Raw genomic sequence first — 18,418 nt, forward strand, 5'->3', positions numbered from 1 at the left:
CAAATGTGTTTCGTTTTTATCATTTGAAGTAACAACAGATAAAAAAATACAAGTTTGATATTATGTCACGTTCTGGGCCAACATTTGTCCAGTAAATTGTGTTAATAAACTAGTTTTTATTGACCAAAAAAAGGGAATACTGGCTGAACCGACATCTTGGAAACCGGTATCTGATCCACTAAAACGCTCAATATTGACAGCGATACCAGATACCAGTATTGTATCTTTGCATCCTTCATATGAACTGGCATCGACTGTAACGCCCAGGTTTTACTTATACTATAATCATGTTTTATTTTTGTTTTTTTTGTGACGTCTTTGATAATCACTTGATGTTGAATATTGTAGTATTATATTATATTCAGAATCAGAAGACTTTTATTGTCATTGTCAGTGAACACATCTCACAAACTAAGAACTTTCTTCGATGATAAAGTGCAACATAAAACACTGAATAATAATAATGTATAAGTTAAAAAAGATATGCTTAAAAATATAATATAATTGGTGTGGAAAAAGATGAATATTGGACGGCCATGTTACGAGTTCAGACTGTGGGAATTAGATACGTATAACTTGCTAAAACCAGGGAAAGTTTGCAATTTCCTGATATTTTTTTAATTATTATTACACTTACAACACAAATATATGTTAATTTGTTGTTATTTATTGAATTTTTTGCCACATTTAAGATTTATTGTGATGCACCTTTTGCGTTGTTGTTGATGTTGACACTGCTCTTTAGTAATTGATCTAAAAAATTAAAAAAAATGCCTCACCTCACCTGTTTTGTGTTCCCAGGGGCGGAGGACGTGGTAATGGCGTTCTCGCGGTCAGAGACAGAGGACCGTCGACAGTGACCCAGGCCCTCCTCAACGACCTGCACTGCACCACACTGCGCCGCGCCCCACTCTGCCCCCTAGTGGTCCAGTCACACAAGTCAAACTCCCACCAACACCACACCACGAGCTCAGGAGAGACCCAGGAGAAGCCCACGAGGGAGTCGAAGAGGGTGGGATGAGACTCCTCCTCCCCACCCCCCGTCCCATAGGGGCTCCTCAAACAGGACACACCAGTACAGGACATGCACTCACGCGGGACACTGTGGGGTGAAGGGCGTTTGCTGGAAACAATAGTGTGGTTCCAGATCAATTTTTTTTTTTAGAGTTTTTTAATTTAGCGCGACGAGGGGTGAGGTTTGTCTTTTTTGCGTTGAGACAGTGTTAATTTACTGGTCACTGGAGAAACAATTGGCCAGGTTAAAGCAATGATCAAAAAGGTCAGGGGAGAGATTTTTGAATATTTTCTGCGTCGTTTTGTTCTTAATTTGTTTTCTATCATACCGGGGCCTCATTTGTAAATACTACACACAAGAAGGGATGAATAGTTAGCTTGTATATCTTTAGCTTTTTCCTTTTTTTGCTTTTTTTCTGCTTTACCGATGCTGTTGTGCGTCTCCTGGGTTACAGTGGGTTTGCATGTTAATTTGGATGGATTTGCGTCTCTTAACTCCTTAAAACGGCAACATTAAAACAAGGCTTTGTCACGTATTATAATCATATTTACCGTCTTGCGCCGTTTAGCGAACTAGAAGGCGGAAAAGCGGTTCGGGCCACGTACTAATTGTAAAAAAGTGAGCGTTTCCATGGCAACGGTGACCTAGTTTAGTTGATTTTCTCCATTGATAAAGTGATTAGCGCTCCGCTCCAGCCACACCTGTGCCCAGAGAGGTTTTTACGCATTTTAAATTGTTTTTTTTAAATATTATCAACATGTATTTTATGAAAAGAAGTCGCCACATGATGTTCCTATGACAAACTTTGAATAAATAAGCCTATAAACATTTAACAATATACCGGTTTTACTAGTCTAATTGCAGTCACCACACTCCACACAAGTCCACACTACAGGGAATATCAACTCTATTTATTTTATTCATCGTGCAAAATTAAATATATTTTGTGATTTGAGATTCGAGGCCATTGTAGTTTTACAAATGAGGCCCCTAATTCTTCTGCTGCTTTATTTCAAGTGCAACAAAGCTTTTCATTCGAGAAGCAACAACAAGTGAACACTATCCAACATAATCACTGAAACAAAATCTCCCCTATAATTTAAACCTTTTGTGTTTTGGGAAGTCTTTTCAAGTGTGTAAACGGTTCGAGAATACGACATTAAACTGATTATGCCAACAATGATTTTTTTCATTTTATTTTTTATTTTTTTGGAAGTGTAAAAACTAAACTCGAATTTAGATACGTTTTTGTAATTTATTTTGTCCCTTTTGTAGATAGCGACAGTTCATCAGCAGTGGTTTTTACAGTCATTTAAATAGTCGTTTACTACGTTTTAACTTAAGTTCAAACATACAAATACGTGCTGTACTGTATCTCTTGCACTATTATCAATGGGATATTCATACATTTTAACATTAAGCACACACATTTTTATTTTAAATTCAACTTTTAGGGTTAATTGAAGAGTTAATTTGCAAAAACAGATAAGAGCTATTTTAAAAAGTCATGGGAGGATTATAGTCTACTCTTTGTATGGAAGTATTTTCAAAAGCCAAATGTATTTTACTGAAATAAAAACAGTATTCCACCTCTCGTTGATAAAATCCACTATACAAGATCATAACAAAGAAATACTTTTTGACAATTTTTCAAAATGCACATATCTGTTTTTGAAATTCAACTCTTCAATTTAACTCAATTTAAAGATTAAGTTTGATCCAACTGGAGTTAATAAATCTACACTTTTCATTTTCCTAGTGACACTCAATACAAATGTGCAGTTTGTTAACTTGTATAACTTAAAATAATTGTTTTAAAGCATGTCTCCCTGCTTGTTAAAACCCATTACCATTATTTGTATGTTTTTGTGGACGCTGTATCTTTAAAAATCATTTTGTAAAAGTGTCATATATGGTTGGCAATAACTCTTTACTGAATGTCATTGTCGTGGCAAAGTAAACGCCAACTGCTCCTCATACGATTTTGTTTACTCTGTGTTAAAACATTCTTTATTTGTCTATGCATATTTCTTTAAATGTGTCTTATTGTATATTTTAGCAGGGTTGCTACGGCCTTGTTCAGTTTGTGTATGAACGAACGTGAGCGTGTGTGACATTTTTGATCATGAGTTGTTTAGATTTTTGGCATGCTGTGGACTGTGTGTTTTTACTGTTTTGGCTCGTCTAAAACATTTCGGTTGATCTGTGTTGCCTTTGTTTTTTGGGTTTTTTTTGGAATAGTTGGTTCATTTTTGTACAGCTGCTGAACATGTTGTGACTTAATGCTTCCAAATCCTATACCAACTGAACCATTAAACAGATTTTAAACGTGAAATTACTGTTCTTTTTGTAGTTTTTTCTCAAATCTATACACATTTTTGTATATCATGTATAGTTGAAACTGGACCACGGGGAGCCAGAGGGTTTGAACAGAACTGTTGACGGAAATTTGGGAGCTCGAGGCAAGAAACCTCACATGGGCCCCCGTAATATAAATTAATAGGAAGATCCCCTAAGATCCTGGGGCCCAAGACAAAAGACTCCTTTGTCTGCGCCTCTGTCGACTCCCCTGGGTGTAAAACGCAGAATTCTGGCCCTGGTACGAATCATCTTTATGTCCAACAGCAGATAACAGATACTGTAGAAAGATCAGAACTAAATCTTCTATGCAATGCAGTTAAATATAATGAAATGTGCTTGGTTTTTTGCTTTGGTTTCGCCTTGAGTTCAGTCATGTGGCCATAAAGAAACAGAGGGCCCGAGTGTAAAACTGGTTTAGAACTAAACAAATAGCAAATAAATGATAAAGCGCTTGCTACGTCTTGACAAGATTAGACATCAAAGCTTCACAGAGCGGCTTGTTTCTGAAAGTGTATCTGCTTTGATTTAGAAAAACTTCAAACAGAACATGCAAGTGAGAAAACAGACGAGAAAAGTGTATTCTTTATGGTCTAGTACTTTTTTCCAATAGGATTTTTTTTTAAATCACTAAAAAGTCCACTATGTAACCTTTTCTAGTGAGAGGTCTCTGTGCACATCAGCACCTGGCAACCTCACTGTTATCGTCACAACTTCTGTCCAGTTGTATCTCTGAGCTTTTTGCAGAGTCACGCTTAAATTTCTAAATATTTAAAGACGAGGCAGTGGACGGAGCTGCGGGTGAATGACACTGACGACATGTTAAACAATACGCAAATTAAATGAATACTTCACCGGAGAACACTAATGCTAATGCTAATTTTAGACATAATAAATATTAAAACAGTTCCACAAATTGAAGTATTCTACATATAAAAATAATTGGATGGTCTTTATTTGAATTAATTTGAATTTTAATAGGTTCTTTATTTAATTTTTCCAATTTTAAGCTTAAAAACACTGAGCATGTTACTTACTTTACCTATAAACGTTGCACAGTAAGGCATTAAATACATCTTATCGCCATGGAGACAAGCAGGCGATGCCACCAGGTCAAGCTGAGGTCTGATCTATGGAGAGGCGACACACAGTAAGAATGTATTTTTTCATTTAAGGCATTTCTTTTAGCAATATATATAAGTTTAATACTGTACGGTGGAACATTCCAGGCAAAGCAATAACATTTCCATGGCGACAAGCAGAAAAGCTACACAGAAAAAAACAGAAATGGTGACCTGGACGTATTTGTTTTGCAGCTGTGGCCACGTGACACTAAACATGGAGGTTATATCGTTGTTTTGTTCTGCGCTTTTACACGTTAGACACATGTTTTTTTACACGTTACACACACATTTTGCCTGTATGAGAATCCAAGGTGGCTAAAAGTAAACTGTGCCATTTTTAATTATGTTCTAATATGATCCAAACAGCAGTGACAGTGGCCTCTTAATATAGCCTTCCTCATTAGCTCGCAATTAGCCGCTGTCAGGTGTTAACATATGCCTGATGCTAAGGACGGCGATGATGTCGTTTTGAATGTGAGTCCCTGGTTTTCTGCTAATGATCAACATCTGTTCCCACATCGAACACAGAACCAGAGACGTGTTGTGTTCAAGGAAGTATCTGCAATATGAAGTACTGAGAGTAGACCACAGCAGAACACAGAGAACTAGAGACCAGGAGGTACACACGTGGAAAAATGTTGGTACCTTCCGGTTAATGAAAGAAAAAAAAAAAAAACGCACAATGGACACAGGAATAACTTGAATCTGATCTGACAAAACTAATAATAAATAAAAATTCTATGAAATTTAACCAGTGAAAGTCAGACATTGCTTTCCAACCATGCATCAACAGAATTATTTAAAAAAATAAACTCATGAAACAGGCCTTTATCCACTTTATTAATATAGCACATTTCACAAACAAATACAGTTTCCAAAGTGCTGCACAAATACATTATAGATAAAAACAACTGGTTAAGTAAATCAACATTTAGACTAAAATCAAATAGCAAAATTAAAATAATAAATATGTATATAAAAGCGATAAAACAATTACCAATAAAACAATAAAATCAAACAAAACAAGCAAATAAAATCAAAAGGAACAAATCAATAAAAGACAACATTCATTGAGTTTCAGATATACAAATCCTCTTTTGTACACATTCACTAACGGGTGCACATTTGCTTTGATATTAGCCATTTCTTTGTCACCTTTGTCACTAGCTAAACTAATAACTTAAAACAACAACAACAAAGTCACCCAGACACACAGAGAACATGCAGCTCACAGAACCCACGCCTTTTTGTAGTGAAGTTGACCCATGGGCCACTGTGCTTCCACGAGTGACATACAACATGCATTTATTAACTACTACTGTTTAACTCACACATGTTTGAGCTTGTGAATATAAACTAAACAGATAAAATATGACAAGACAACGAGATTGAACCCACAGTCTTTTTGTCACAATGCAACATATGATTAGCGTGAGTGAGAAACATTTTTCTGAAGAGCTGAGCGCGTCGACTCTCCCTGACTAATAAACGTTTTAGCTTCGATAAATGGATCTCTGAAAACTTTGGCTTAATTAATAAAGGTTAATGCATTAAAAAAACAAAAACAACTCACCATTTACTTATAAAAGATATTATATTTTATTTTAAATCGCTAATCAATTTGACAACTGTTCAATTTTTCATTTTTATATAGTTATTTTTGAATATTTTTTCGGTTTTTTAACATGTTTTTTTCAGTTTATTCGCCTTAGCTGTTCAGAAGAGAAAATCTGACAATACGGCAAAGAATGAATCCTGATTAAGTTTGCCTTGTTTGTTCACAGTTCGACGACACGGCTGATAACGAGCGAGTGTTTCTTAACTACTGAAGCAAAGATCATTTTCTAATCAACAAGTGCATATTTTAATGTGAACGAGAGGCTGATTACGCTTTGAATGGTTTGAATGTTATTGTCTTTCAATCAGCCTGTGCACAGCCTTTTCTCCGCGTTTCATTTTTCTTAGACTTGAGTTTTTTTTTAGCTACGCTGCTGCCGGGTAAATGTGCATCACTTTTTAATTATCTGATGTCTGCTGTTTGCCACTTTTGATCAGAGCAGTAATAAAAAGTTCATAAGACGGGCTGAAATGGTCCGTGTTGTGCAATAAAAAATGCAGTTTTGTGTCCACTCAGTTTAGGGTTTTGAGTTTAAGATTCATTCGGTGTTTCATTCATTGGTTTTCTGTCTTAATTTCATGATGTTCAGAAAAAAGTAATGTGTTGCTATAGTCCAGCGTGGGTGGAGTGCTCAGTTTTGTTACTTAATTAAAAGTGCAGACACAGAGGTAAAAAGTTATCACATGAAAAAATTGTAGTACCCGTTTAAAAATGTACTTTCAGAGTAAAAAATAAAAGTATTTCACTCAAGTGTTCATTTGTTAAAGTGTTAAATGCGGGGATATTGATTAAAATGATACATATTTTGGTCAACAGTAACAATACGAATCAATTTCTTCATTTTTCTTATGAATTTTGTGTATTTATTCTTGTTTGCTCAAAGCCGAAGCTTGAAGTCGGAAACTTTAGTCAGGATGTTACCACAAAAATGATCAAAATAACCCCTCAAATTATACAAAAAGTACTTTTAAACAAATGTACTTGTCACAATTCTGCCTGTTTTTCTTGTTTATCCTCAGTCCAGCTCCATTTCCAGCCTGTTCCGGTTCTTCGTTTGCTGCCTCCCTGTTTTCCCCACACCTGATGTTTATTTACTAATCAGAGGTTTAGCCTAAATGTTCTCCCTCTGTTTAGTTTGTATATATTTGGATTGTCATTTGTTCTTTTCATTCTGTTTGTTCCGTGAGAGATATGCAGCCACTGTCTTCGAATAAACCTGTTGTTTTCACCAGAAGCTGAGATGTTTTGGGGTTTTCTTTGTGTTCCTTTTAAGTCCAGTTTACCACCTGTGCGACAGTAGTGGAGTAGAAAGTACAGATACTGCTCTCAAATGTAGTAAAGTACAAAGTATCCACTGTAAAATGCACTTAAGTAAAGAACAGATACCTAAAAACTCACAGTACTTTACTATTGTCAAGATCCCAGTCTGTCCTGGGTTTTTTTTGTACTGTTTCCCCCCTCCCTTCTGTGTCAGACCCTAGAGCTGGGTGGAGATTCTGGCTCCTCCCACACACATCTGCGCCCCATCTCGTTAATCAAGCTACACCTGGGGAGGACAAAGGGACCCAGGACCCAGGATCTGACACTCAGCACCGGATCGTCTACGTATCCACTGTGGTACATCTCTGCTTGGCTCATTCTCACGTTTTGCATTTATTACCTTTTTTTGCTCCTCGTCAGATCTCGCTCCCTGGACCTGCTCAGCTCCTCTGTCTCCGACCCAGCTCTCCTCATCTCTGACCCCGCTGCCCACAAACCACCCAAGGACTACTGCAAACAACCCCGCTCTCAACTGTGTGATCCGTCTACTTCTATTTGCACGTTTCAATCTGTAAATAAACGTTGTTAAACTGCTCCTTGAGTTCTGTATCTTTGATTCCCCATCAGTCCTTACAACTATTTGTACTTTGTTACCTTCTACCACTGCTATAGTCCAGTGTATTTTTGATTTAACGCCATTTTTTCTGCCACAGGACTCACTGTATAGATAGACCTCTTGAATGACACATCACTGACATTAAAAATGGCTGAATTACTATTTTAATTCGACCATATATAATTTATTTAAGAGTTGACTGTGTGCAGCCCAAATTGAAAGAAATCAGAGCAGGAAAAGAACCGTACTGTCTCAAAATAATGAAAAAAAGAAGCCGCTTTATTGCAAATGTTTATATTTAAGTTCATTTCCGGGTGTTTGTTACGATGATTTACATTTATGACAAAGCGTGACATTATTAACATCTACACAGAGCTCCATATCTCCTGACCCTCATTAGCTCCCGCACGAACATCTCCTCTAAAAACTGACATAAAGGGTTTTTATAACGGGTCAAATGAAAGAAATATCTGCACCTTTAATCTTCAAAGGCCCGAAACGGCTCAGAGCACACAGAAGGAGCGCCGGGAGCCAGAGGAGAGCCCTGCCTACTTCTTTATATGACTCAACCGTAGTTTTATATTTGAGCTGGAGCAGTACAGGGCAGAGCTATTTATGTATTTTAAACCAACTGCTGAGAAGTTTTAGCGGGAAACCAGGCCTGTCGACAGGAATTTCAGGGCCCTGGAGCAAGAAGCCTCACGTGGGCCCCCCTCTAACCCTCTAATATAAACTAAAAGGATGAAGATAAAACCCTGGGGCCTGGGACAAAAGACTCGTTTGCCCCGTCCGCCGTCTACTTCCCTGATTGACTCCATGATTCAAACAAACGTGGACTCACTCATTTCATTTCTCTGCCTTTGTTTAAGTGACTAATTCATAGGTTTGCCTCGCCTCCGGTCTAATCTCTTTGTAGTTATTTATTGATAGAGGAAGTGGGTGAGTCTGGACAGATAACAAGTACGTGACCAGCTTTACGAAATCACACTTTCTGTAAATAAACAAAAATAATAAAGAAAAAAACTTTAGATTTAGGTGAACTTGTCTGGACTATATTGCATTGGAATGATTTATTTTTCTTCCAAAATTTGTATTATATTGAGAGAGCCTTTTTTGTGGAATCACCCAGACTATATATAACTAAAAACCCACCCGTCCACCCTGGCATTTAATAATACAAACTATCTCGGTTGAACATCTTGGTGTCTTATTGTTCTTTTCCTATGTATCGTGTTATCTGTATATTTGTTTTTGTTGACTTTTTATGCATAGACTGTATATATAAATGGACGTTCCAAATAGTAAGCGAGCACGAGCGCATTTCCAGTGATTCGACTCGGCTCAGTTCACTTTCTATTGAAAAACCGTGGCCTGTCTCTCTGTAACTGCTGTCGTCAGACTCGTCATTTTGGTCTTAAAATGTTCGTATTGACCCGCTCTGTATGATCCTGGTGGTTTTATTATGTTATTCTGTCCGTAAATCAAGATATGAAAGGGTAATAACGGACAAATCACGTGCCTCAGACTCACTTAGTCACTTCTTTATACAGTCTATGGTTTTATGTGAAGTATTTTTGTTTTAAATGTGAATTGAATTGAAATTTTTGAGTTTTGTTTTCTTTTTCATTTAACTGAATAGTCTTATCCCTCGTACAAATGATACATATTAGTATTTTTATTATATTGCAGTACAATTTAAACATGTTTGGACTCTGCTCTTGAAAAGTCTTGATAATAAATATACAACACAGTATACGTTTTACCCATTTTTCCAGCGTAATCTTTAGTACTGTTACCATAATATGCAAACTAGCTCAAGGCTGTCTCCAAATGTCAATGCACGACTTTTGTGTTTATCATCTCAGGCTCAGATCCACGATGAAACGCTGCAGTTCTTCAGCCGCGCAGACGACACAACTGATGTTTGCGTCGTTTTACTGCCACATAAAGACACTGACGCCTTCACATGTGCTGAGAAGATGTACATTTCTGCAGCACGTGTTGTCTGTTTTTTTTTTTTTCTATTGGCAGATGAGACAGAGACTAAACCCAGCAGACTTTAAAGTGGTGTATTCTTGTCTATAGCTGCTGCAAGCCGTCATGTTTTAGTAATGAAGCTCAGCAGTGGACCGGCGGAGATAACAGAGCTGCAGATGCAATGGATTCTCTTTATGCTATGTATTTTATTGACAGCCAGCTCACTAACAATCTTTCTAAAACAAATTACTCCTACACGGTGGAAAATTGGTTCTATAAATCTGAAATAGCTTCCTCTATATCGCCAACAAGTGCAACTATTGTATTGAGTTTAAGACTAGACTGTAAACACCTTTTTCCCACAAAATAATCCTTAATCTATTCCGTTTCAGTCACATCTGGATTTGGTTGTCGCTGTTTACGGTAATTTTCTTACTAAACTAAACTATATTTGACAAGTTTATTAAAGATAACAGCCTGATTTATGTGATGTTCTCCAGCTTTCTGTTCCCTCTGACCGTCTCCTCAGCCGCCCTGGAACTCACTCCCAGCTTGACCTCCGCAACATCGACTCCTTTCATCTCTTCAAATCACGATTCAAAACTATAAATTGCATATATAAATGGACATAGCTAACCTGCAAGCCGCCATGTTCCAAATAAGTAGTGAGCATGGGCGTGCATCCGGCTCCATCGATTTCGAAAACTTTCTGTAACTGCTGCTGTCAGACTTGTTTTGGTCTTGTAACAAACAGCCAGGTTTATTACCAAATTAACAGCACTTTTCACTATATGCACTTTAAATTTCACGTACGCTTTAATAGCACACAGCACTTTGAACATTATTTGCACTTTTAAAAAAAAGACAATTGCACAGAAGGATTTGAAAATGTTGATTTAACTTGTCTGTTTTTACCCAGTTTTAGATCTGGAGGCACAGTGGCACTTTAAGTTTGTCCTCTTTCCCCTCCAGGACATGCAGCTTCAATTAAAGTTAACAGCTAATTAATAAAACTGAATATGTGCAATAATTGTGCAATGTTTGTTTGGAATCTCTTTAAGTGTTTTTAGTGAAATAGTGTTTTAAAAATGTTTAATTTACCACCTCTGTCTTTGTGTCCAGGTGTCAAAGAGGTCCCCTGGGAAACAAGCTCCCATAAAAAAAGGTTCCGGGGCAAGACCAAGGCAGGGAACGCGTAGGGGAAGTATATTGGGTATTTTAAATGGTTTATGGGTTTTTTAAGTATATTTGGTGTTTGGTTTTAGGGTTTATGTGCTTAATACGTATAAAGTTTGGTTTGGTTTATGGGTTTATTTGGTTTGATGGAGGTTTAAAAAGAGGTTTATAAGAGCTAATGTTATTTTTCAAACACCCCTCTTAATTAACAGTGGCTTAATCCAGTTAGTGGGACAGGACAAAAGCCGCCTGAAACAATCATGCAATGTTCTGCTGCTGGAGGAGATGCTGCTCTTCTAACCTCCGTCTGCACAATGCACTTTGCACTTTGATAATAGATGAAAAAAAAAAAAATTAAAATTGTGGACCAGACCCGTGCTTCTGTCTTCTGTCCCACATCTTCCCGCTAAACATGATCCTAGTGTTTTTATTTCGCTTTTGTGTCCGTAACTCAAGATATGAACATTAACAAGAGACAAATCTGCTTCCTACTTTCCCTGACGTTGATCCTAGTAGCGTTAGCAACAGGTTTGATTGACAGCGTTGCTAAGTGCCCCCTCCCTGCTAAACCAGAGGTGCGGGCAGGAAGAGGCGGTAACTTCAACAAGTTCGCTCCGGATTGGCTCTTTGGTTGCTATGATACTCGCGGTCGGGATTCCAAATATGAAACTCAGCTCGAAACTGTCCGTTATAACCGCTAGCCTCGATTAGCTTCATTCGACTATGCTCAAAACTGACCTGTTCAGACAGTCCTAAACCACACATCCAATCACACCATCATCCAGTTCTGTATTAACATGTTCTGTACAGTGTCTACGGGGAATTCGGTAATGCATTATTATAATTATTGTTTTTCCATTTGTGAATAAAGTCAACCGCATCCTTCCCCCTGAATCAGTTCTTTTATATGAGATGAAATGACTCTTGTATTTCCACATCCTCCTCTTTACATGGGATAATACGGACAGGTCCATTCAGGTCGCTGTGCTTGTGTTTGTTTTCTGGCCTCTAACCAAAAGAGCAGACTAAATAAACACAGGTGCTGCCAGTCATCCACAGTACTTTATACTGTTTATTGATGTATACAAAGACACTGACAATACACTGAACTTTCTCTAACCCCGACAGTGAACGCCGTTTTATTATAAGTCTCATCTTTATGTATTAAAACAAGTTCCATCTCACCTGTGATTACACCCGAGTCCCACTTGCTCAACACCTACAATGGCACTTATCACTTTTGCTGCAAGAAAAAGTGTTGGGAAGAAACTGAATATATGAACTGCAAATGCATGTACAGAATACTTATTTTGTGTAACTGTATTCCGGTGCAGTTACTTTTCATCTGGTGGTATTCAGAATAGTTACTTTTCTAAAATCAAAGGAGCACATGGTGGTATTTGACTGTGTGATTTAGGCTTCAAACTGCACATGATCAGTGAGAAAAATAGTCAACTCTGCTTTTGTCGTGAGGCATGTGTGATTTTTCCTTCTTCAATCAGTGATAGAAAACACAGAACAAGCAGTGAAACAAACATGAAGCTGCTTTTTATCCTATGTTACAGTATAATTTAAATGCAACTTGATGTAAAAGTATTCTAAGTATTCAGAATACAGTACTCTGATTCAGTATTCTATAACTAAATACATTTTCATAGTATTCTTCCCATCACCGGTTGTACATAATGTAACATAACTAGTACACAGCCTTTTATAATACATGAAAAAGACCTTTAAAGATGCATTCTGTAACTTTTCTGTTGAGGGTGATTTGAACCAATGATTTTTTGTCACAACAGAAAATACTATTTAATCTGGCAAAAAAAACACAGATCTGATCTGGAGCTCCACCGGCACCTCCACCGGCACCACCGGACTGCACGCCGTACCAGCTGCACTCCTCTCATAATCTGTACATTATGGAATACTCGTGGCCACCGGAGCTGCACCGCGCGCAGTCTGAGCCCGGAGATACTGTCACTTTAATAATTCATCATTAAAACTAACTCTTTGAATTTTCTCTGACTGTGGGGGTTTAACAGAGTCCATGTATTCAACTATTTGATGAGTGAAACTTCACAAAAGAAAAAGAAAGTCAATCCATTTTTGAACAGGAATGGAGGCCTTAGACATTATTTATTTCTTATTTATAACTCCATCCTCCCTAAAGCCCTAAATAAAAACAAGGAAAACAATAGTGCTAGCCAGTATGCTAATAGTTGTGAGAGGAGCCATTAGGGGCCTGAATGATTCTGCTAAATATGACTCAGGCACAGTTCACACTTACAAATAGAACCTGTGAACAGCAGGTGTGTTAGTTTCAGTGTAGTTAGCTCCTCCCTCCACACAGACATAAGGCCGTGTCTGACCAGGACTGAAGAAGCCCCTTGGATGAGCAGAGAAACATCTTCACTCAAAAAACTTTCTGTCCCGCTGACAGAATTGAATTTTTCTTTTACTATTTTGTCATTTCAGCAGTTCCAGCATACATCCTCCATGTGTCATCTGTGAAGCACATCCCGCTTAAAACCAATCAGGTATATAAAATAAGACATGCTTCTGCCATTATAACACCAAGCTCCAAGAGACACATCTGCTACAACTGTCTCCCGCACATATACGACTGACAGAAGACTATTTCCTCAATGCTTTTCAGATCAGCACGTCCACCCCCTCTGTCCTCCCACTGTGACAGAAGAGGTTTACTGTGCACTGCGGAGGAAAACAATAAGAAAATGTCATCTCTGCTTTTTGCATTTAACATTTGATGAGTGGGTCACCGTGGGAACAAACCAAACCAAATCCCCGTTGAGTGTACGCACAGGAGGTCTGCTGATGTCTTTATAGTGTTATGTTCTGAACGGGGCGGTAAAGTGAGAGACAGGCTATTGAAGGAGCAGCAGCAGCGGTCACCTGTGATACACATCTGCACTAGAGACGACACGGCGACTGTACTGTATGTGAAATCACTTCCTGGTTGTAGATTATTGTTGTGGGAGATAATGCAATTTGTCATGCCCGGTCAATCAAAACAAACATTTCAACTGTTGTATGTGCAATTTAGAGATTGTGGTGTGAATAAATGAAAACAAAAAAACAGGTAATAAGAACAAAATTGGTAGATGCCTTTAATATTAAGCTACTACAAGGCTAAATCTAAATCAAAGGTACCCAAACTCTTTTTTTTATCGAGGGCGACATCTCAAAACATCTTCGAAGCGGACGACTTGTATATTAATAATCTTTAAACAAAAACATACATTTTAGGTCTGTATCACACTGATTTTTGAGGTTATACTGATAGAAATAGTTTAATTTGTTGTTAAAAGTCGGTTCTGCAGGAAGCCTGAGGGCCAATAAAAACTGGTTTGAGGTCCGCATTTGGCCCCAGAGCCATACTTTGGACACCCCTGATCTAAATAAATGAAATCACAGTACTTTTTTTTTTTAAATTCACATACTTTTTTTTTTAATAAATGCTTGAATAAAACAGATCTATATTTTGCCTGTGTAATGTGCGTTATAAACAGTAATGGGAAGAATCCTTACTACGAATTAAAATGTAGTTTGTAGCATATTCCGTTGCATGGTCTAATCAGAGTAGTGTTTTCTGACTTACTTTTACAGATTTATAGTCGTTGCTCTGTTTGTTATGCATTCATTCATGGCTAAACTCTGGTTATAAATGGCAGTAACTTAACTTAATCTTTTATTCAGCCTTGGTACACCAGACCATTAGATTATTGTGCGTCTAAACGGCTGGTGCTGGGTGACTAGAATAACTGAGGCTGTTGTCTGAGCTGTGAGACGAGGACGCAGACTGTTTGTGGAGATGGAGCAGCAGCACTGGTCCAGGTGGTGCAGCCAACTGTACTGTCTGAGTCCACACTGCCGGATCACTCTGGGACTAAGCACTTCTGCTGCTCTGTGAACATTCAACCAGGGAAAGTTTTGCCCAATGCAGATAACTATAAGGCACGTAATCGAATTAAAGTGGGACTAAACACCTAAACTCCACCCAGAAACATTTCCAAATAGACACTGTGGAAGTACCTGGAGGACTAAAGATGAGAGTGAGGGGGGACGATGGGCGGAGTCTGGACGTATTGACCTTATTACGCCCCGCCCACATTTCCCCCTAAATGCTACTAAACAGCTCTTTCCTTGTGGTGGTACGTCCGGTCAAGATCGACAGCCCTGTGCGCTATAACACAACCCGAATGACGATGGCGGCGCCCACAGTAACGTCCAGTATAAGGTGAATAAGGAACATTTTGATGGGTCTAAAATGTATCCACACACTTCCTGCTCCACCCCTGCAGCCAGGTGTTTGTAATCAGAAATACAGGCCATATACATATACGAAATACCTGGCTTTAATCAGACTAGTGCTGTGTGATGTCACGTAGTACTTGAAATTGCAGTGGCCACTAGAGGCGATACAGTTTTTGAATGTGTTTGACTCATAATCTGCATATATAACTGGATATACACTGCCTGTCCAAAAAAAAAAAAGGTCACACACTCTAATATTTGGTTGTTCCGCCTTTAGCTTTGATTACATCACACATTCACTGTGGCATTGTTTCATTTTCGCTTCTGCAACATCACAAGATTTATTTCCATCCAGCGTTGCATTAATTTCTCACCCTGATCTTGCATTGATGCTGGTCGAGTCTGACGCTGCACAAAGCTTCTCCAGCTCATCCCAAAGATTCTCAATGGGGTTAAGGTCTGGACTCTGTGGTGGACAATCCATGTGTGAAAATGATGTCTCATGCTCCTGAACCACTCTGTCACGATTTGAGCCCGATGAATCCTGTCATTGTCATCTTGGAATATGCCCGTGTCATCAGGGAAGAAAAAATCCACTGCTGGAATAACCTGGTCATTCAGTATATTCAGGTGTCAGTTGACCTCATTCTGCTGAACCTAGACCGGACCAACTGCAGCAACACCAACATATTTGCTTAGTTAAATCCAGGTGGTGACTTGACTTTTTTTGGCCAAGCAGTTCTGGCTCCAATTCACTTTACATTGAAAAACTGTGGCCTCTCTCTGTAACTGCTACTGTCACGCTCGTCATTTTGGTCTTAAAATGTTCGTATTAACCCGCTCTACATGATCCTGGCATTTTTATTTTGCTATTGTGTCTGTAAATCAAGATATGAACATTAAAAACAGACAAATCAGGGGTCTTCTTTGCCTGAGGTCACTCCCGATAGCGTTAGCAACAGGTTTGAGTGACAGCGTTGCTAAGCTAAGCCAGCGATGCAGATGGAGAAGGGCGTTACTTTAAACAGCCTCACTCTGGATTGGCTCTTTGGTTGCTATGATACTCGCGGTCGGACTTCCAAATATGAAACTCGGCTCCAAATTCGCCGCTATAACTGCTAGCATCGACGAGCTTCATTTGACTGGAGCCGAATGCTGTGGGTGACGTCAAACTTGCTTAGTCCACTTCTTTATACAGTCTATGGTTTGACTAGAAAACAGCAAATATATCTAGTTTGTACTAAATTGACTAGAAACTTTAGACACTGCTATTAAAACACCATGTACACCGTCTAGTTGCAAACAAAGTTGATTTAGTGTTTGGCTTCACTTTAACCTAACTCTTTCTCCAGAGTGGTATTCGGGCAGCTGCAGGAGCACAGTGGGTTATCGTGACTTAAAAAAAGCAGGAGGTGATAAGCAGTTTCCCAGTGGAGTTTGCACCGCAGCAGCATCTGTCTGGCATTGATCCACGAGCGCGCACTCGAAACTCTCCAGTTCAAAGCTGAATTTATGGCATCTCTTTAAAAGTCGATAAACTGTAAAAACCACAAATATAAACTCTTCAGTGTGTCACCACAGACGGACAGAGGCGTGCTTTTTTCAAAGACGCCCTGATTACAGCTTAGTTTTCACATTGATAGTGATAAACATCTTGTCTGCAGATGGGTGAATTATCAAAAACGATTTTCTTGGAGGCTGGATTTGGCTAGTTTATCACAGTACATGTTTTAAGAGGTAAGAAAAGCTCAGGCTCAGGTCTACAGAGTGCAAATGGGGGCACTGTAACCTCATTTTAAAAAGCTTGCGCTCTCATTTTTAGTGATTAAAGTAATGACACTTTGGCATTTAGGCAAGTTTATTTGTTGGTACACAAGGTAATTCAAAGTCCTTTACAGAAAAAGAAACACATTAAAATCATAATAAAACAAATGAAAGCATAAATAATGACAAATAATCATCATAAAATTAACATTAAAGGAGAAAAGTGCAGAATAAAACCCTTTCAGTCATATTCACAGCTAAACAGAACCATTTTGAGCCTGGATTTAAACATTGTCAAAGTAGAGGCCTGTCTCACATCTTTAGGAAGACTGTTCCATGTTTTAGCTGCATAAAATTGAAAACGCTGATTCTCCATGTTTAGTCCTGACTCTGGGCACCAGCAGGAGGCCGGTCCCTGAAGTCCTCAGAGTGTGAGATGGTTCATGTGGCACTAACTTTGGTGCTGGTCCATGGAGAGACTTGTTCACAAACAGAACAGCTTTAAAGTCCATTCTATACTAGTCTATACTTAATGAAAGAGTAGTGTCTTTGCAGCCCTTTGAAGCTTAAATCCCCCAGTCAGTTTTAGTCTGGAGCTGCTACTTGTAAAACTAAATTCTTCTTGTTAGTTCACTGATTGGGCACTCACTCAGAGCATGACAGACTGACCAAAAAGAAGAGTGGGTGAGATGTATTTATTGCAGAATTTATTGCTCGTAGTGCTGGACAATAAATCTAACAACACTGTGACGTAGGGTGGCTGTTAGCGGTTTGGAGTGAGCGAGGTGACAAACACAGACAAAGGCAATAATAATAATTCCAAAGTGCAGATGCAGTTTCTTCTCCAGCAGCAGAGCACAGACTGATGGACTGAGGCGACTTATTCACCTTATTAGAAACCATCATCATTCGGGTTGTATTATTTTGCATGGGGCTGCCGATCTTGACAGTTAATAACTCCAGAGAATCAGCGCAGTGTTGAACATTGAACATTTTACACAAATTAACCTACTACAGATTTTAGCTGCATAACTTTTTCCTTAACTCTCAAAGACAATAATTAAATTTATACATTTTTAAAACCAACTCTGTGCAATTCTGTCCTTTTTTCTATGTGCAAATATCTTTAAAAGTGCAGTATACTGTCAAACGTGCTATATGGGATTCAAAGTGTCTTACGTAAAGGGTGAAGGTGCCGAGTTCTGCTGAGTCCTGTTTGTTCCAAGTGCATTATA

At 38.5% G+C, this 18,418-nt stretch overlaps 1 protein-coding gene across 1 annotated transcript in view; it reads left to right on the plus strand.

The window, feature by feature from the left end:
* ctnnbip1 (catenin, beta interacting protein 1) overlaps positions 1 to 3,350 on the plus strand; it is a 35,426-nt gene extending 32,076 nt beyond the window's left edge. Inside the window, exon 4 of the mRNA XM_033970329.2 lies at positions 802 to 3,350. Coding sequence (XP_033826220.1) covers positions 802 to 860 — 59 coding nt within the window. The 3' untranslated portion in view covers positions 861 to 3,350. The remainder of the gene's footprint in view (positions 1 to 801) is intronic.
* The last annotated feature ends 15,068 nt before the right edge of the window (positions 3,351 to 18,418 follow it).

The sequence above is a fragment of the Periophthalmus magnuspinnatus genome, chromosome 7 (assembly GCF_009829125.3).
Source record: "Periophthalmus magnuspinnatus isolate fPerMag1 chromosome 7, fPerMag1.2.pri, whole genome shotgun sequence".
NCBI classification, from domain to species: Eukaryota; Metazoa; Chordata; class Actinopteri; order Gobiiformes; family Gobiidae; genus Periophthalmus; species Periophthalmus magnuspinnatus.